General features: G+C 43.3%; 1 protein-coding gene across 1 annotated transcript in view; it reads right to left on the reverse strand.

The window, feature by feature from the left end:
- Nucleotides 1-1,143: 1,143 nt before the first annotated feature.
- Nucleotides 1,144-20,737, reverse strand: part of IFT43 (intraflagellar transport 43) — a 43,924-nt gene continuing 24,330 nt past the window's right edge. Inside the window, exons 4-9 of the mRNA XM_083738576.1 lie at nt 20,570-20,605; nt 20,134-20,180; nt 4,226-4,298; nt 3,722-3,797; nt 3,087-3,149; nt 1,144-1,432 (exon numbers count right to left, since the gene is read on the reverse strand). Coding sequence (XP_083594702.1) covers nt 1,313-1,432; nt 3,087-3,149; nt 3,722-3,797; nt 4,226-4,298; nt 20,134-20,180; nt 20,570-20,605 — 415 coding nt within the window. The 3' untranslated portion in view covers nt 1,144-1,312. The remainder of the gene's footprint in view (nt 1,433-3,086; nt 3,150-3,721; nt 3,798-4,225; nt 4,299-20,133; nt 20,181-20,569; nt 20,606-20,737) is intronic.

The following is a 20,737-nucleotide window of genomic DNA, read 5'->3' on the forward strand; positions in this document are numbered from 1 at the left end:
GCTCTGGCCAGAGCAGCGATGTCACGCTGGCCACGTGACCCGGAAGTGTCTCCGGACAGCGCTGGCCCCCGGCCTCTTGAGTGAGATGGGCGCACAACCCCAGAGTCTGGCAAGACTGGCCCGTACGGACAGGGGCACCTTTACCTTTCTTTACCTTTTAATGCTTTATACCTGTTAGGGAGGGGGCCAGTAGTATGTCTTCAGCCTGCTTTTAGAAGGGTTTCTCTGTTCTTACAAATATTTTTCCACATACCTGCAAAGTCCCCTGAGTATGCGGAAACTCCTACTTTGTCCGTTGGTGGCCTCATTTCACTGCCCTGCCGGTTTGCACAGGGCCACCAAAAAAGAAGGGTTGACGCTGATAAAAGCAAGAGGCGCTCACTCATTTTGGTTTGGGGAAAACAAGCCGACAGCCAGATCAACCAGGATCTGGGCTTTCAGTGCAATTCATAACAGAAAACTTCAGCTTGCAGTTTGCGTTTCAGTGTAGAACAAAGCTCAAGACAGAATGTGATATACAGTATGGTGCTTTTTTATATGTGTGAACCCATTATTGTTTCTTTCTGTGTGTACTGCACAATTTCTCCTCTACATTTCAAATTGTTTTAGAGCACATGCTAGGGTTGTCACTCAATTAAAGAAACCTTTGTCAAATTATCAATTCAATCTGCATAAATATTTTAGAAAGAATATATAATAGTTCTGGAAGAAAAAAACATACTTCCTTTAGGTCAATCAAGATATGTATAAATTGCAGGTCTTGAAATCAATCTATAATTTGTTATGTGTACTTATATAAAATATTTTTAAATGCTGTGCCCAATTAGTAACTCAAAAGGTTTTTAATCTCAGTACAAACTTGTGAAAAGGTCTGGCTGCATGGGAATCACTGGTGAAATATCTAGAGAAGGCAGAAATTGATAAAATTAACTGATCTGATTCATAGGAGAAATGGTAGTTCTTAGAGTTCTGTTTGTTGCAAAGTGGTAAGCTTTGACAAGATCTTGTTTTTATAAGTATTTTTATTCATCATCTTGATCAGATTGTACTAATACTGTAATAGTAATATTCTTTTTAACCAATTAAACTGATTAACTGACGAGGTTGGAGCCCTCGCAAACACACCGTGAACAAAACTCCTGCTGAGCTCTATTAAACAAGTTTATTAAGTGGACTAAAATGATTCCTCAGATACAAAGCATGGGTTCAAAATATAATGCATTAGTAATCTGTAGTTGTGCCGGTGTGGTTGACAGCTGTGCCTGCTTAGCAAACGAGGCACTCCTGACTGTCAAAGCTCAACAGCCAAGACTCAAGCGTTCTTAACTGGAGCGAGGGTCTCCTCCTTTTCCGCCTGCCCCAAGTCCCACTCGCTCAGAAGCTCCGAGGCCACCTCTGTGTAGAGATGATTCCAGTCCCAGCTGATATCATCCTGCCAAAAAAAGAAAAGAAATACTAAGTGGAAAAATGTCCCAAAGCATTGAAACACAGTCCAAATGGCGGAAAGAATGCCATGTCTTGTCTAAAAGCTACTTCATAGCAGTAACCCAAACTGCTAGAAAGCCTGAAGGTTTGACAATGTGTGTTTTGATCCATACCACTTGCAGTGCCGCCATTTTATATATCACTGCCAATTATACTGTATATATGATCACAGTAATTGCAAGTCCTCTAGGACTTATTCCAAACAGGGGTTTGGACAGGTTATATGACTGAATTGACTTTGGTCGCCCTGATGGATGACCTTTATCGAGAGGACAGGGGGAGGAAGAGCCTGTTGTTCTTACTTGATCTCTCAGCAGCTTTTGATACCATTGGCCATTGTATCTTCCTGAACTATCTCCATGAGATGAGCACTGGGGTCACTACTACACAGTGCTTCAGTTCCTACCTCCAAGGCTGGTTTCAGAGAATAGCGCTGGGCAATTATTTTACAAGCCCCTTGGCAATTGTTTTTTGGGGGGCTGCAGAGTACTATCCTGTCCCCAATGCTATTTAACATCTACATGAAGCCACGGGGAGAGGTCATAAGGAGAGTTAGGGCAAGGGGCTAGAGGTCCAGCTGACCTCAGTGGCCAGGAGTGCCTTTTACCAACTTTAGTTATAGCCATTTCTGGATTGGGATAGTCTGACAGCTGTTGTTCATGCACTGTTAATTTTGATTGGATTACTCTAATGTGCTCTATGCAGGGCTGCCTTTGAGACGGTCCTGGAAGCTGCAGTTAATACAAAAATTCAGTGGCTTGACAGCTCACTGTGGCAGGATCTTGCCATCACATTATACTGCTGCTGAAAGAATTGCACTGGCCGCCAACTGGTTACAGGACCAAGTCCAAGCTGCTGGTACTGGTGTGCAAAGTCCTACATAGCTTGGAACCAGGATACCTAAAAGATTGTCTCATCCTCCTATATACACAAACACTTGCTGCATTGTTCGTTTGGCACAATGTTGTAATCGGGCCTTTAGGGTGGATAGATATGTTGATAGATAACCAGTATAAATTTATTTTTAAAGAATAGGCCACAATCCCAAGAACAGATAGCTTGCATTGTTAAGAACAGGAAGCATATACAGTCGTACCTTGGTTTTCGAACAGAATGCGTTCAGGAAGTCTGTTCAACTTCCGAAACGTTCGGAAACCAAAGCACGGCTTCCGATTGCAAAGGCGTGCCAGAAACAATAGTGGAAGCCGCATCGGATGTTTGGCTTCCAAAAAAAAGTTCAAAAACCAGAACACTCACTTCCAGGTTTTGATCATTTGGGAGCTGAAACGTACGAGTACCAGGGCGTTTGACAATCAAGGTATGACTGTATGGGTAGAAAACTGCCAACAGGAGAGGATTGCAGCAAACAGAAAAAGAAGTAGTACATGTTCTGCATGGAGAAGTAACCAGAATCAATCCCTGGCATTTCCAGGTAGGGCTGGAAAAGACTGAAACCCTGCAGAGCAGCTGCAAGTCAGAGCAGACTACACTGAGCTAGATGGACCAATGGTCTGACTTGGTTTAAGGCAGCTTCCTATGTTCCTGTTCCTGCTGAGCAAAAATAATGGTCTAGTTCTCCTCTTGGCCCGGAGCAAACTCACCTCTCGTACATCCTGTTCTGGAGCTAGAACCTTACTGAGCAACTTCAGGTCAACCTCTCCATCCTGTGGGAGCGCATAAAAACGTAATTCAGATCCAAGAACAATAATGGAAACGCACATGTTGCACATATCTGTCTTGCTTCTGGATCACTTACATTGCCACTAATGGAGCAAAGCTGTTCAAATGCATCAGCCTCTGGATGAGAAAACCAATCCAAAGAGAAATTTTGGCACTCTACCACCTGGAAAAGCCTTTTCACCTTGGGAAGACTCTGTAGCTAGAACTGCATGAGAGCTTTCTAATTCTCCAGAGTTATCCACATGCTGAGCCTTGGCTCAAAGTATAAAACGGAGTGTGCTTATTCCTTCTGGAGGGAAGGGAGCTCCACCAAAGGAATTATAACAAAGGGATGGACGCTGGATTTAAGTAAAGATCACTAAAGTGGGAAGTGAAGAGGAACACCCAAAGATGCCTCAGCAGACACTGCAGAGCATATACCGTGCAGATCTGCCAAACATCTTGTGTTCCAGAATGGCGCTATCAGTAGAATGCTCACCTTATTCCCACAGTCTCACCCTGAAAAGGGACACCCTGGGGTTTCTGGGAATATAGATTTCTATCTGCCTGCACTCACCAAGGTTTGGAAAGCAGCATACTTCATGAGGTCATTGTCCAGGTCACGGTAGGTCAGCACTCTGTTCACCTGAACGCTGCAATTGGGGACAGAGCAAGGAACCAAATTAGAGCACTCCACATCCCTCACCAGAATCCATATGTTCCACTTCGAATGGGTTTACTTGCTTTATTATTGTATATTCCTTAGTTGTGACCTGCCTTGAGATCTTAGGATGAAGGGCAGTTAAGAAATATTATGAATAAATAAAGCAGCTGCCATAAATACAGACCTGGTCTTAATAAAAAGTTCGTGTTTTTTTGGTTGACACACATATTCAGAGACCATAGCAGCTGTTCTCTCTCTCCATATGAAAACAACAGAGTTTATCATAACCACCTGTTATTCGTAGCAACACCATGTAACTGCTCAAGCAAATCACAACAAAATCTGAATGAGTGGGGTCCACTTATGACTACCAGTTCAGCACAAGGAATTCCATGGCAGCTGTGATCCTGCTGTTACCTGGGTGGGGCTGCAACCTGCATGGCAAAGTCTTCCTCTTGTACCTCCTCCAAGTCAGGGATCACTGGGATATCTGCAAGGGATGGAGGAGTCATAAGGCTGCAGAACTACCAAAACTTTCCCTAGTTTTCTCAGTGTGAAAGTAACGTGGAGGGGTCATAGCTCAGTGTTACAGCTCATGCTTTGCACACAAAATGTCCAGGATCACTTCCTGGCGTCTCCAGTTAAAAGGATCACGTAGCAGATGGCGGAGAAGACCTCTGCCTAAGATCCCAGAGAGCAGTTGACAAGAGTGGACAATCCTGGGGTAGATGAACCAATGGACACCAGTGTAAAGCAGCTTGGTATGTTCGTACAATGTATCTCTGAAAACACCAGAGACCCACACTGCAGGGTATGCCTATGTGGCTGCTGCACCCTCTTTACAATTAAATGGATGAATTTGTGCTCCAGTGGGAAGAGTATACAGATCCCAAGAAAGAAAGAAAAGCAAAAGGCTCTCTGTAAAGATTGAGGAATAGCCTGACTGTTATGACAGACTGCCAAATACTACCCAGAGTAGTGTTCTTGCAGTCATTTGGCAAAGCATATGAGCTCAGACAGCAAATAGAAGATGAACAGGATTATCTCTGTCTTGTTGCTGGCCTCCATCTGTCTCGAGGGACAGTGGAGTGCACCTCTGGGGGTGAAGTCAAACTGCTGAATTAGGAGCACTGAAGTAACCTCCCTGGGGTGCAAGCCTGGACAGTGTACCGTATTTTTCGCCCCATAGGACACACCTAGATATTTGGGGTGGGAAATAAAGAAAAAAAAATTATTTCCCCCCCAGGCGGGGGCTGGCACGGGGGAAGCCCGAGCTTCCCCCGACCCCAGCCCCCAGAACAGGCTGCTGCCTGCAAGCCTTGCGCACCCGGCGGGACCTCTCACCAGGCGCGCGAGGCTTGCAGACATTTGCCCGAAGCACGGGGCGTCCTCCAGAGGGCGCCCCGTGCTCCGCGCTGCAGGCTGCCGCCCGCAAGCCTTGCGTGCCCAGGGGAACTCCCGCTGGGCGCGCAAGGCTTGCGGATAGCTTCCTGAAGCCTGGAGAGCGAGAGGGGTCTGTGCACACCGACACCTCTCGCTCTCCAGGCTTCAGCGAAAGCCTGCATATGCCCCATAGGACGCACACACATTTCCCCTTCATTTTTGGAGGTTCTGGGCTGCCCAGATAACAAGACCCTCCCCCCTCAGTCTTGCTGGTGTGGTCCAAAGGAAAACAGCAATATATTTGTCACCAGCTTGGCTGCAGGAGTTGCCAGAAGGAGGCATACAATGCGCCATCCAACTGCCTTAGAGATTCCACTCCAGATTTGTGTAGGGTTTACTCCTTAGCCTTTTCTTCTCCCAAAAAATCCCTGGTTTAGGTTTAAGATCAGAGTTTTCCATTTCCTAGGTGGGCTACCTTATCTCTATTCTATTTATGTGACAATTCAGACTGCTGGGCTTCAAGCTTCCTCAGGCTTTGCCTTCATACATGGCTCAATGTTTTGTGAATAAGGCTGTCTCTCGGGACAGCGAGAGTGAAATTAGCTATATTTCCCCCCAGGCAAATATTTATAGTTCTATGCAAGTACCTGCCTGTGTCCACCCAGCTCAGTTCTATCTACATTGACTGGCAGTTACTCTCAAGGATTTCAGAAGAGATCTTTGCCGGTCCTTCCTGGAGATGCCAGGGATTGAACCTGTGACTTTCTGCACGCAAAGCATGTACTCTACCGCTGAGCTAGTGGCCCTTCCCCAAGCTGGCCAGCCAGCTGCCTGCAAGCAGCAACCAGCTGACCAGAACATGTTGACTATCTGCAGCTCTGGATAGTTCACAGTAGACTTGGTTTCACTACATTCTAATTTTGAATTTGGATAGTGGATTTCATTTTTCTTTTTCAATGCCAGACATCTTGGCCACCCTGGTATGATGAAATACCCCATAAACACTGCATTTCCAGTGAACTAGCCTTTGAGCAGCTGAGCTCTAAAGTATGCACCTCCTCTGGATTTAAGAAGCTGGCCATCCCTGACTTGTTCTGATTCTGAAAGTGGTTCCAGAGTCATACATTCCTCAGGAAACTGGCGGGCAAAGCTCTACTGTGATCCTTTACTCCACTGCCTGAAATGAAAGGGAGATGGCGCCTTGGCAGTGAGCAGGCTGCTTCCAATTTTCCAATTTGCTTTTCTAACTAAGCATTTGACTGTTTCCAGCTCTGTCCAGTCTGCAGCCCAGGCTGAAATGAATATTCAAGAGCTGGAAAGGCGCCCTGCCTGTGGAGTCGGGGGTCCAGGACTGGGTCTTTAAAAAAATATGTGTTTCCCCTTATAGCCCTCTCCCAGTTCCGAAGTGCACAGGTCCCATCTTCCTATCCGCTCTGCATCCCTGCAGGCTTCCCTGACCCTGGCGGAGGAAGTGCTGGTCCATCTGCAGCAGGGCAAGGGTTAGCCCGGATTCTTGACAAGAGGGCTGTTTGGAGCAACCCACACAGTGGGATTTCTTTCTAATTGGCTGCCTGGTGAAGGGGCTGAATGAAACCGAGACTGAAGCCAGAGCCAAGCTAAAGCAAGAGACGGTGACAGCTTGGACAATCTCTGCAGAGTTGTGCTTTCCAGCTCCCCAACCACTCAAGGACCTGTTGCCTTCAACGGAGCAGCTTTCAACTCACAGCAACTTGGATAAAGAGGAACCAGAGCACTGGAGGTGCCATCTTTGTGCCAAACAGCACAGAGATACTCGGTGGCCACCTCCTCAGTGCCGTAGCACAGGAAGGCCGGTCAATGCTCATGGAAGATTTGCATAAGCTTATTTCACAGCAGAGGCTCTGGCTGAGCAGGCCACAAAAGAACGACAGAGAAATAAAAAGTGGTGAGAGATAAGCTGGAAACAAATCTAAGACCTGAATCTGTAAGGATCTGGTGGCCTGTCAAAGGTTTTGCATACTCAGTCAATTCCCTTTTAGGAGCTGGTTCTTGCACAGAGAAACCTGCCTTTTAAGTACCACTTTCTGAGTGCAAGAAGCTCAGCAGCAATTCAGAAAACATAGACTGAAGGTATTACTTGGGACCCCTTCATGCAACCCATTTAGTATGGCAAGTTCTGCAGCATACACTGAATATCATACTTACTTGAAATGGGCAGCCAGCCAAGGCCAAACTGATTTCACTATGTGCTGTTAACTCACATTTTGCCAGGCTAAAAGGGCTTAATGCAATTAAGAAACCAGAGGATCAGAATCATGAAATCAAGAGGAAATACCAAGAATGATGAGGCGCCAAGAACATTAAACTAAGTAAGGCTTATTTCTTTTAGGGAAGGCTTATAAGTACTGCGTATTTCTTTCAGGTAAAGCTTATGTCTTTTAACTTGTTCATCTTGTTCATTGGAAAAAAAAACACATAAATAGAACCCTGTATGATTATTATTTTTTAAAAAAGATCTAAATGTGCAGAAAAAGGGCATTATTATCCTGCATTATTACTTGGGGAACCTCTTGCCCGCAAGTCAGATTAGGTCTGCCAGGCCATTTTCCAGAGCCACACCAACTCTCCCATACCTGCTGCCATATGATAGCAGGGGTCTGGTAGGTAAAGCCTTGGCTGCAAAGGAGCAGTTGGGAGCCTTAGGATCCCCACCTGATTGTTCCACTGCAAGCAGTTTTTGCACCAGACGCCTCTTAAATTTGCTCCCAAATGCAGTCCCCACTGGGATTGGTTCCACCTGGGAGCTCCCAAATGAAGTCAATCCCTGCATTTGACAAGAATATTTGCAGCTATGGTTTGAATTCAAGCAATGGCTGCAAGAATCGGGAGTGCACTTAAGAGTACACTTCAAATTCTTTGAAACTTAAGGAAGATGTCAAGTGATTGACAGCTGGACGGCCCTGCCCACCTGTCAAAAGTGGCCCACCTGTCAGATCAAGTTCTCTACCCCTGTGTTATCAGATATAGGGCTGGTAAAGCTTTAGCAATAAAGAGCTGTTCAGCAGCTCAAAAGTTACATTTAGAGGCTTTCACAAGTACAGCATTTAAAAGTCAGCCTTATTTTTTGCTAGAGGTTTTAGTGAAAACATACGGAACGTATTCCTGTTAGAATAAAATGATAAATCTAATAAACATTTCTCAAGGGTGAAGTACCTTCATAAATTAGTTCCCTACAGATTAATCCACATAGTTCAGATAAGAGTATACAGAGAACAGTACAAGATGCATATCATCAGAGATGCTGATCAAATACAAGAAATCTCCCCCCCCCCTTTAGTTTCATTTCATTTAGAAGCATTTGCTTCCAAAATCTTTATAGTAATTCACACAGGTACTCCCTGAAACCACTGGCCCTGCCAAACAGTCTGCCTCAAGCATCCCTTGGCCTGTTGACCAGTAACTGTATCCCCAATGTTCCCAATTGTTGTCATATGAAAATTCTGAAGGCAGAAGAAGAGATGCCTGATGGAGTGCATCTCAGCTAGGGAAATGAGTCTCTGGGTGGGAAATTTCAACATGGGAATTTCTTTAGTTGAATCCCTCATCCTAGTTCTCAAATAATGATGCTAGACTCTAGAAAGAAGCCACGTGAGAAGCAGGGAACAATGCTGCAGAGAGAGTAAAAAGAAATTGGTGGATTGAGTTTCCCTGGGAATCCTACAACTCTGAAAAACACTGACCTAGTTTGTTCTCAGGAATTATCTAAAGCCCTAAAATAATGCTCTCTGCTGTGCTGTGCCACGCTATGTTCCCATTTATTGACCTGCCATTTTCAATAAGCAATTCAGCATGGGAACTCCTCCAAGTATAATCCTAGTTAGTTGCTGTATCCAAAGAATGCAAGAATGCACACCTCTAGAGCTGTGTACATACAAAACTATATAAGAGCAGAGGATGTAGAAAAGTGAGATTTTGAAGGCCAGCTCTCTGGGATCCTCCCTGTTTTGTGCACAACACTATGAGAGGCTTTAAAAGCAAAGGAAGTGAGCTAAGTTTTATATTTTAACAGAAGAAAACTTCAGCCAGACACAATTCTAATTTCTCTGCTGCTGCAAAACTTTGTTTTACTGAATGCTGTTACCTTCTGCATCACGTTTAGGGAATTTTAAACAGGCAAATGGAAGAAGGTATCTGATTGAAGATGAAGTTAAGTGAAAGAAATTGGTCTCATTTAGCACATGACAGGATTCATCTGTGTTCTCGAGTCCACTGAGGTAGCATCATGGGCGTTTCATATTCATGAGCTGCTGCGACACTGTGTCCCCGCATTTACAAAGCACCGTGTTCAGCAAATTCTGTCCCTGTGGACACCCCATGCATTTCATGGTCTTGTCAGAGAGACATCAAACACGCCAGTAACCAAATACCAGAAAATGGCTTTAATTAGTGCATCTCAATTCGATAATTTTTCCCTCTAAATAGAAAAAGGAGGAATAAAAATAGAGAAGTGGAAAGCAACAGGCTAGAGTCTTCAAAAAAGGCAAGGAACAAGGAATGGAGGCAGCTTCTGTGGAACACACAAACAAGATTGAGTTCTCTCTCCTTTGAGGGTAATAAGCAAACCAGTGAGGCATGTATAGATGCCCCAGCCTCTCTGGACCTCTGACCAGGGCATAGATGGTGGAGGGTTACAATTTACTCTTCCAGCATCAGGTCACACTACCCATTGGTGATACCATTCACAGAGAAGTGGGTTTCAAACCTTGTCATTAAAAGGAAAGTCATAGGCCTAAAAATATGGAGATATCAAGGAAAAACAAAAAAGGGGGCTGTCCAACGTCCTGAAAGCATTTACGAACAGCTGCAACTGTGCCAACATGCTGACCACAGCCAGAAATTATCTAAGAAGCTTTAGGATGATCTCATCACCATCATAGCCCTTGCCCTATGCTGTGTAGTGCCAAAGAACACCACTTTATAAAGGCCATAATTTTAGGAGAAAACAAAAGCAAGCTGCATTTTATTGTCTCTTAAATCATCTAAACCTTGATATTTGGTTGCCTGTTCTGATTTGGGGTGGGAGAGACAAGGAAGTAGCAAACACATACCCCCTACAGCAAGGTTGACGTCCCTTCCACTATACAGTATAGTAAAATAATTGTTGCACTACTGCCTCTGTGTTGAGAATATTCCAGAGAGAGAGAGAAAATGTGGGTGAACTCACTTTGAATGACTTCTTGGCTATCCTTTTAAATAGATTTGTAGAGTTGGAAAGGACCCCAAGGGTCATCTCACCACTTGGTAGTTACCTGGTTCTTCTTTTTTCCCTTTCTCAAACATGGGGGCAACATTTGTGCGCCTCCCATCCATAGGGCAGTCAACATCTAGTCATTTAGATTCATTCATACTGAAAGTTAATATAAGATCATAAGAAGGGAGCCCTGCTCAGCAGCCTGAAGGCTGGATGCTCCCCACTCAGCCATTCGCTCCAGAAAGACAACCATGTTCAATGGCACTAAAAGCCGCTGAGATTCAGTAGCGCCACATTCTTCTGTCTCTCTTCTGACACAGTCTCTGTGCTAAACCTGGCCTGAATCCTGACTGAAATGTATCCCAAAAAATCAGTTTAAGAGAGTCTGAATCTGGTCGGCCACACCTTGGCCAGGAAGGGACATACGCCACTGGGCTAAAATGATGGGTACCATCTAGGTCCTAGGGAAGGCTTCGTCAGGAGCAGTTTTGCTAATGTCCCTTGCAGGTACCTGAAGATCACCCCCATCTCTTATAGAGACATTGATCACCTTCTTGAGGCCACTTGGTAACCTTGGGCCAGTCATGGCCTCTCAGCCTAACAGGGTTGTTGTGGGGATTAAATGGAGAGGGGACGGCCCATGGATGCTACCTTGAGCTCCTTGGAGAAAAGGTGGGATACAAATGACATAAAATCAACCAATCAATCAATCAATCAATCAATCAATCTGAGACTCATCCAACAACAAGATTGCATTCCATATATTTTACTAAATTCACCTGCTGTAAAAGGTGAAGTTGAAGTCCTAGAGGATGCAATTATTCTTAAAATGCCTCACAAACATATCACAGTGGGCTTTGGGTGGTTGTACCACGTCCCACAGTTCAGCAGGTAAAAGGTTCTGGACCTTTTCAGACTTTTATATACTGGCTGGTATGTGTTTGCGCATAACTGGTGGAAACTGGCAGGGATGTTATGGGAATCCATGCTGTTTTTCTGTTGTTTTAGGGGGGGGGGTCTGCTGTTTTCCGCCTTCTCTCCTAGGCTGAGCATGAATTTGGCTATATGGTCATTCCACTGGTGTAGCTGCCGTGTATCTCTTGTCCCAACATGAAGTAGTGTATACAGGATCACTCTGCTCATGCTTCTGTGCCAAATAGTTAACTAGCTGTGTATGCTAAAGACTCAGATTCTGGAATCAGTTCATCCCCCCCCCCCCCAGCAACTCTGCCTTAATAAACAAATATGTGAAAATTTGTGATTGGCCATTTGCACATCATACTGATAGCAACTCTGGAATGTAACTGCCTGTAGACGCTAAAAAAGAAAATACACGGAACAGATTTCAGTTGTCCTCATATTAATTGTATAAATGTTGCCTGAGGGCATGATGCAAAGATTACATCTGTAGATGCCATAAATTATTACTTTCTGGAGCAGCTAGTTCTGAGCTGTAGGTAACAAAAAGCATTTCTCATCTATCACCAAGTGATATACACAAATTGGTCCAAACAGTAACAACAGCTGGAGCACCGGAGAACAGGATGCTGTACTAATATAACTAAATGCAGTATTTCTGAAGCCAAAAATGTGTCTAAACTCTCAAATACAGTATCATTTACCTTACAAAAGATAGGATACCAGTTTGGAAAAAAATGAATACTGCTACTGAAGTGCCTATAAACCAAAAATCAAAATAAAGGTATATCCCCATTAATTAAAACAACACCAGAAAATGTCAACAAATGCCGTCAATGCAAAAAATGAAATAAAATGCCATTAAAAGACTAAAAGGCATGCTTTAAAAATAAATGCATTTTTGTTTAATTTTAATTATGTGAAGAAACAAACATATTACATATTATATTTTCCTGCAACTAAATCAAGCTGTATACTCATACAAGCCAATATAGCAGCAAAATCCTGGACTTCAGTATGCTAATGTACAAAATATGCCTGGAATTCACTGTCATAGAACAAATTCTAAAAAATAATTTTCAAAAGTCCAAATATTTTATTTTGTTAGACTCTAATATAAGTAGGTATCTTTAGCATTTGTGCTGTGTCCCAAATGTTTTTGGTTACCAAAAAAACCCAAAAACAACCAACTGAGGAAAACATCTCTGATGCACTGGATATGAATAACTGAATCAGAAGCTTCTTCAAATTCCATTTTTTTAAAATGAAAGGCAATGAATGAGGTAAGGCATCAGTTGTTTATTGTCACAGTGGAAAAAGGTAAGCAATTGGGGGGAAAGGTAAGCAATTTGGGGGGGCGCCCTGTGGAAATTTTACAGAGAGTACAAATTGTACAAATCTCTGAAACAGATTGTGAGTTAGCAGAAAGCACTCACAGAGCTGAAAGAATGACTGAGAAACTAAGTGATTAAATTGATTTTTAATTAAGTACAAAATCTTGGAAAAAAATAATCCCAACTAAATAGACAAGGAATTGGGATTTTAAAACATGCATTACCGCAAGACAAGCAAAATAAGGGGCAAGAAATAAACTATGATGTATTACAGTGACCTTCTTTAGTATCTGAACTCATATTGCAATTCAGCCCCAAAACATCTGTGTTGCCAAACCAGAAAAGGATGGGAGAAATCGTCACAGGAACGCAAAAGCTCCATACAGAAAACAAACCTAAGAGATCAAATCACCATGTTGTGAGTGTGGAAACACCAAGAGTCCAGAACTCAGTGCTCATTCATCTGCTACATCCCACACCCTGCCTGCAACTCAACTTAGGTTCACTGCCATCATTCAGTCCCTTTAAGCAGGTTTCTCATTATGCATTATAGATTTACTTCAAGTGACCCGTGCCAAAATCAACATGGATTGACTCAAAACTGCACTTTTTAAGTTGCTACTGTAATTTGGTCCTATGAATTGACTCGAAGAGAGACGAAAAAGAAATGTGGCTATACTCCTGACTGCCAGAATAGCAACGGTGGAAATGAACAAATGGAGCTGCAGGTGTCTTGACCATTTTGATCGTAAGCAATCAAAAGGCCTTACTCATTAAGTTCATTGATCTTATTCCCATTGGTTTGCAACTGGATCGTGCCTGTTGCCTTCAGTATCTGCTTTCTGTTTGTATTTAAGACATACTGAACTCCACTCTGCAACATTTTGTTGCAGGTCCAACTTGTTCAGACATGTTACGTTGCCCAATACTAGATCATGCCAATGTTGTGTTATAGACTTCCTCACTAGAATGTGGCACTAACTGCCTTTGGTGATAGGGGAATTGGCGAGATGGACCATTTATCTGACCTAGGAATGCTGTTCTTAACGCTTCTCCTTGTTCATCTGTGTGTCCTTTCATGCTCAGCACAACTACTTGGCTTGCTCCATCCTTTCAAAATACGCATATATGTGACATTGTAATTCTTGCTCACGTTCATTTTCAAAAAACAAAACTCAAGAGGCGATCATTATTATACAGTTTTATCCTACAGTTTAGTCTTTTGCACATTGAGTAGAGTGCACAGGGTATGGAAGAAATAGAAAACTTCCTTCTGTAATGCCAGTTTGGTGATTTTTGCCTTAATATGAGGCAAGAAAGAAGTTTCTTATAAGCCTCTCATTGAATTATGTTAGGGAGCAGGTATGTCTGATTCTATTTAATCCCTTTCATGCTCCACTGCAAAAACAAGACAAACTACATTTCTTTTATGCTAAATTCCTTAGGGTTTTTTTTATTTAAAAAATCTTATATATATTTATTAAAAAATGCAGCTTTGATCGGTAGCACTCATGACATTTCCAAATCCAGAAACTCCTCAGAAGCCCCTCCCTCCCTGCACATGAGGCCACCACAGCTGACAGCCAACTGGGTTTGATCACAGCCACTTGGAATCGGATTTTCATAAGACAGACGAAGAGCCTAACTGCTGCTTTCTTTCTCACTCCTATCAGATGAGAAACTGGGGGGGGGGGGCAGGTCCTGAGGGAACAACGCTACAATCAAGGGCTATGCGGTTCTCTTGCTGTCCCTCTACAGCTGCAATTTTCAAAGAAGCATGCCTCAGGCACTTTCAAATGATGGTGTCTCAATTCTGTAATCATATTTCAAGAGCTTTTTCTTAAAGGGTCTTTTAGGTAAACCTAGTCCGTCAACTACACTTATGGACTCAACAATCACAGCTGCCAATAGGACTGTATATTTAGGGTTTCGCAGAATTGTGCCAGGAAAGCACTGCGTGCCAAAAAGCCCGTTCTGAGGCAGGCATGCTTACCATTGCCCATCACCATTACTCCAACAGTGTGCATTGTACAACTTTGGCCTTTCCAGGGAAACACTAAGCCCCTCTGTAAAGAAAGGGACTCCGAAAGAGCAGCACCACACTAATGTCTGGTGCCTACACACTATGTCATTTCATTGCATGTATGTACAGTGGTACCTCGGGTTACATACGCTTCAGGTTACAGACTCCGCTAACCCAGAAATAGTGCTTCAGGTTAAGAACTTTGCTTCAGGATGAGAACAGAAATCATGCTCCGGCAGCGCGGTGGCAGCAGGAGGCCCCATTAGCTAAAGTGGTGCTTCAGGTTAAGAACAGTTTCAGGTTAAGAACGGACCTCCGGAATGAATTAAGTACGTAATCAGAGGTACCACTGTATTTAATAAATTTGTATCTTGGTTTTCAAGACAAGTCTTCTCAATGTGGGTTACAGCCACTGTCTATTCCCTTTGATCAGCCTTAGGTCAAGGAAGGTAGCAGCTCTCTTTGTCAGTATCCTCACTGCTTACCTCTCCAGTGACATCCTTTGATCTCTAACTACTCTTTAATGCTATTACAAGCCCATCCTGCTGTCCGAACTACAGTCCTCGCTAAACAGAATGCTGTGTTTAGAACAGTGTGGGCCAAAGTGGCAATCCAAAGTCATGCACATGCCCTAGTAGAAATTTGTGGCTGGCCAAATTCAAAGGTGCAAAAATAATTGTCACCTGACCTGATTGTTCCTTAGTTCATCCATTTTGTCCCTTGCTCACTTCCCATCTTAATTTCACCAGTGCTCGGTGTTGTTCCTACACAGTTCTTTCCAATGCCCCCCAGCTCTATACCTCAGAATCTTAACTCTACCAAAAGTCTCATTGCTTAGCCAAACTGCCCTGCTCCCCTCCAAAGCTTGGACTCTGTTATTTGCAAAGAACTCTCATAGTTTACGACTCAAGGGCTCCTATCCGCCTTGAGATCTCAATTTTTAAGATTAGTGAAAGGAGCTATAATACTTGACTGAGTATTTTAAAGGACTGATTCAGCTTGTAGTGGCCTGTTCTGAGCTCTTCTGTAAACCAGACCCAAATCCCAAACTTGCTACTTATTAGTAAAGCACTTGTCAGTAGGGCAGGCTGCAGTTACAGGAGACAGAATAGGGACTGCAATCAGGTAGTTAGTTAAGGCACAGACAAAATCTGCCCCAAGGCACTGGTATGCCAGAGAAAGGGGTCAACCTTTTGCATCCGCCTCAACACCGGTCGTCATTGCCAATTTGTTCCAAAAGAGGAGGCACAACAGGGCATGAAGGCAGCTAAGGTAGCAGCTCTGCTGAAGCTAAGCAGATCTGGGTCTGTGTTATAATACCTGGATGGTAGTCTGCCTTTGAACCCTAAAAATGCCTCATAGAGTTCTATGATTGAAAGAAATGTAATAATATATCCTAACCACAAGCTCAATTCTTGAAGAGCTGGTCTTTATATAGGCAAAATGACACTATCCATGCATAAGATGGTGCATGGTATCAGCAGACCTGGGTGGAAAGCCAGTTTTCAGAAGTACAGCAAAATATTTACAATGGGGGGCTTGTGTGTGTGTGTGTGTGTGTGTGTGTGTGTGTATACAAAATCACCCCAATGAGGACTAATTGTCCTGAAAGACTTGGGGAGGAAAGACGAAAACCAAGTGGGAGGGGAAATGGGTTGAGTATCTTAGAACTGTAGAGTTGGAAGGGACCCTCATCTAAACCCCTCCAATGCAGGAATCCTGGGGTGGACTTGAACCACCAACCTTCTGGTAACAGCCAAACGCACTTGCCTGTTGTGCCACTGGGGCATGGCCAACTGAGTGGAACACTGAAAACATTCTACAGTGCAACATTTTGTCACAGACTCCATGTGTAAATAGATATAAGAAAAATGTTACAAAGAAATTTATAGACTCATCAGGGACATTAAATCTGCCTTCCCCCCTCCCAATACCTGACACACAGATTGATGTCATGGGGGGAGGTTTGCTTCTATCTTAACCCTGTTCCCAAGCACAGTGCTTTAATTGCTTCTGTAGAAGTGAGTTGCCACCGTTGACTTCTGCAAAAGAACAAAATGGCTGCATTGGGGCAAAACACCACTCACATGAGGTACCAGACCTGCCTGCCCATAATTGCGTTCCTGGGGTCAACTGAACCCCAAACAACAGAATCCCTTTTCTTTCTTACTACTTTTCTTTTTAAAAAGGCATTCTCTTGGCTCTATTTCTCAAAAAGCATATAAGAGAGTGGGACACTTGTGAAATCAATGAAGCCGGATATTACAGGGAATCAGAGGGAAGAGTCTGGAAAAAAAAGGAAGAACAACCTCTAGTGATGTCCAGAACTACCTGCACAGGAACTGACCACTTACCTGCAGTTACAAAAAGAAGGGAAATAAAAGCAAAATACTGGGTTCAACCCCCAGAGAAGGGTCAGGGACCACCCCTTTCAAAAGCCTTGTTTTTCCCCCTTATGTAGGTCTACAGAGCTGCCTGAGCTTAGAAGAAGCACCTAGCTCTGGGAAGGAAATGCTCAACAGATAGCACTTTTCGAATTCACCTAACAGCCTGGCATCTTCCATCTCATCCAGCTCTATTACTGTGCTGAGCTCAGCCACTTCTGCCTATTTTCCCTGTTGACACGGATAGAAAATTGAGCAATTACCCTTAAATGCCTCTCTCTCAATTCACCCAGATTGCTACATACACAATATTAAGCCCCCAATTGCCCCTGGCCAAAAGTGGTTCAACCAGGCCTGTCCTTTAGGAATTAAACAATTTTTGTTGCTTGCAAGAGTTTATTATTCCTAAGGTTGTCACTATATTAAATCCTATTAAAGCAGACTTCCCATGGTGCAGTAAGCCACAGACCTTCTCTTTGAGTCTCAGAGCAAGAGGACTTGGATAGAAACAAGGCAAAAGTAGCAGAGGTATGCTGCCTACTGACTTAGCACACATTCATACTTACACACATGCCTGAGCACACAAAGAAGCAAAGTCTTGACAAGATCAGTCAGTAGAGCATGAGACTCTTAATCTCAGGGTCATGGGTTCAAGCTCCACATTGGGCAAAAAATGTCTGCATTGCAGGGAGATGGGCTAGACAACCTTTGTGGTCCCTTCCAACTCTACAATTTGATGCTTCCATGAAGACTGTTTGCCTTCATTTTTTCATGTGCACAGACTTCCCTAATGAATCCCAGTATCTGGGACAGAATTTGTATTTCTGAGAATCTTTGATTTTTAAGAAAGTTAGTTTCTAGTTTCCATGACTATGGAAGCACATTAGAAAATGCATTAGTAAATTCTGCAGAAGTGGAAATAACAGGTTAAGAATATGGCATGTAAGTCAGTTTAATTTGTATGAACAATCTTATATTGTTCCAAACTCTGAATCTTGATATTCTTGGCCCTGTATTTTATTACCAAAAAATAAGTGCTGAAAAATATTTATGTGCCACTAGAAGTATGCTGTGCTCTCTGAACACAGAAAATATCCAGACCCCAACCAAAGAATTACATTCTTAGTGAAGAAGACAGAAAAGAATTATGCCACCCATGAAGTATACCTGCCTGTGTGGACCACCGGCTCCACTGCAGGTATTGGCAGTTTCACTTCACTGGTTGTGTGAGCTGGTTCTTGCACCTCTCAAGTAACAAATGTCACCCCATTGCTTTGTTTGAGAATAAGCACATATTGATCAGTTCCTCATCCTGTATGCGAAATTCCCTTCTCTTTGTAGGCAAGATTGGGTGATTTTATTCTCGTGTTTGTGGACATTAACCCTGCAGGTCACTTCTCACATGGACTGAGATTTAGTCATTTCAAGTTAAACGTAGCATCTACTGGCAGAAAACATGTTCTCGCCTGCCAGGTTTCCTGCTGCCCTTGTAAATGTTTCCCTACACAAGCACCTTGAGCATTTCTCCACTTGTTTCTCTTGGCTGATAAAACTGTTCCTAGATGCTGGAAGCCCACAGCAAACCAGGCATAGCAGAAGCCCAGTCAGGAAGCTGTGGAAAACCACAGTTGCTATTAGAAGAAAAACAGCAGCAGGAACATTGCAGGGCTGCACCTGCCCATCCTTTGCAGGCAGGCAGGATGCCAAATGGGCCAGACTCTTTATTTCCAGAGGTATTTTTGTAAGACTTCTCAGTATTGTTCTTGAGGTGTGTGAAAGGCTTGCCTTGAGGAGGCAAATGCGGGTGTTCAACAGGCATAGGAACAGTAAGCGGTACAGATAAATGGGAGATATCCAAGTTCTAGAGACAATTTCTGCCTTATTCAATGCCAAACCTAAACCCTTCAATTAATTTCCTCTTCCTGCCCCTAGGCTCTGATGCTACTGGTCTCCATCACATTTTCTCCAGTTCTGCAGCAAAGGCACATTTCCTGTAGCTGCTTCCTGTCTTCAACATTCTGGATACTTTTAGGTGGGTATTTACTCTGGAACAAATACGCTTTACTCGCTCACTTTTTAGGTGGCAACCAAAAGCCTTCATCAGCCGAAGGTGAATCTGATGCTGGTTCAGTGATTCTGAAGCATTTGGTCTGGGCGAAAAAGTATTAATTTCACATATACACTCATCTTGTCCTGAATCGGTGGGGACTGGCCAGGAGGGGAGCATGCTGTTGCTCTCAGATCCTATTTTGCAGCTTCTCATAGGCATCTGGTTGACCAAAGTGAGAACAGGATGCTGGACCAAACGGGCCCCTGGCCTGATCCAGCAGGCTCTTCTTATGTCCTTTTGTTTTCTACGCTGCAGTAAAATGTTTTGTGTTTTGCTGTACGCTGCCTCTGCAAGTGCATTGGGAAGGAGGAGGATGCTGAATGATCTCTTCCCCTCCCACACAGTTCCACAAATGGAACAGGCCTGCACAGAAAGTCACTTGCTATGCCTCTTGTGCCTTATAGTAGAAGAAATACCCTTTATCTTACACATATATCTTAAATTCACTTGATACCTCTGCTAGGGGAGATTCTATTCATCTTAATCTTAACTGAAAAGGCTTCTGGAACATAAATGTAGGCACCTCAGAGCTACCCCAAACAAGCTATTTATTGAGCATTCATCCTGGTTTGGTTGCAAGGTGTTTATACACCTTCCTTTTAATCATCTGCTCATTCCACACTTTTCAATAGCCTATAATTTTTCTAAGCACAAAAAGTCCATATATATTTTGAACATGGATTTGTTACACAAGGAGTAGGCTTGTTTTCTCCAGCTCCCGGGGGTTGGACATGAACCAATGGATTCAAGCTACAAGAAAGTTAAGATTCCTGAATTGCAGGGGGTTGGACTAGATGACCCTCGGGGTCCCTTCCAATTCAATGATTCTATGATTCTAAGGGTAACAAGGCCCTTTAATCCACTTCATTTGTACGAACCTAATTTTTCTGCTGATCTCCTAAAATCCTATTTAAAAAATTCAGTTAGGAATGCAGGCTCTTACCTTCTTCTTCATCCTCTGCCTCTAAACTCTGCTGTCTCAGGCGATGGCTAGAAGAAACCAGAGACAGAAGATAATCTTAGAGGCATAACTATAAAACGATATCTCCTGAAGTCCTATTTCACTCCACTGTCTTCTGTGCACAACTTCCTCCGAAGAAAAACAGAATAGGGCAAGGTGATTTGAGGGAATGGAAGAGAAGAGGGAAATCGTGAAAATTCCCTCGCAAAAGTGTTCCATCGCAAAAGTGTTAACTAGAGAAAAAAAGAGTTTTCTGAAAGTGGCGGGGCAGAATTGGATGCAGCCCCCTGTGAATGATGAGGGAGGCAATCTTGGTATCTGTTCTACTGCCACAGACAGAAAATAAAATACAAAGATATCACATTTGGCTGATTCTGTTGATGCAGAAATGTGGTGGATGGTGAAGCAAGAAACTTACTCTTCCACTTCTTGTTCTATGGGTCTCTTTTTTGACCTGAAAGACAAGAAAAAGCCATTGCTGAAAGGAGTATAGGAATATTTGCAAGGAAGCAGCAGTAGAGAAATGGACTTTCAGCAACTCTTTTGAAATCTCTCCTAAGGAAAAGTTTATTTCAATGTAATCCTG

Source organism: Podarcis gaigeae (assembly GCF_964106915.1).
Source record: "Podarcis gaigeae genome assembly, chromosome: 1".
NCBI lineage: Eukaryota > Metazoa > Chordata > Lepidosauria > Squamata > Lacertidae > Podarcis > Podarcis gaigeae.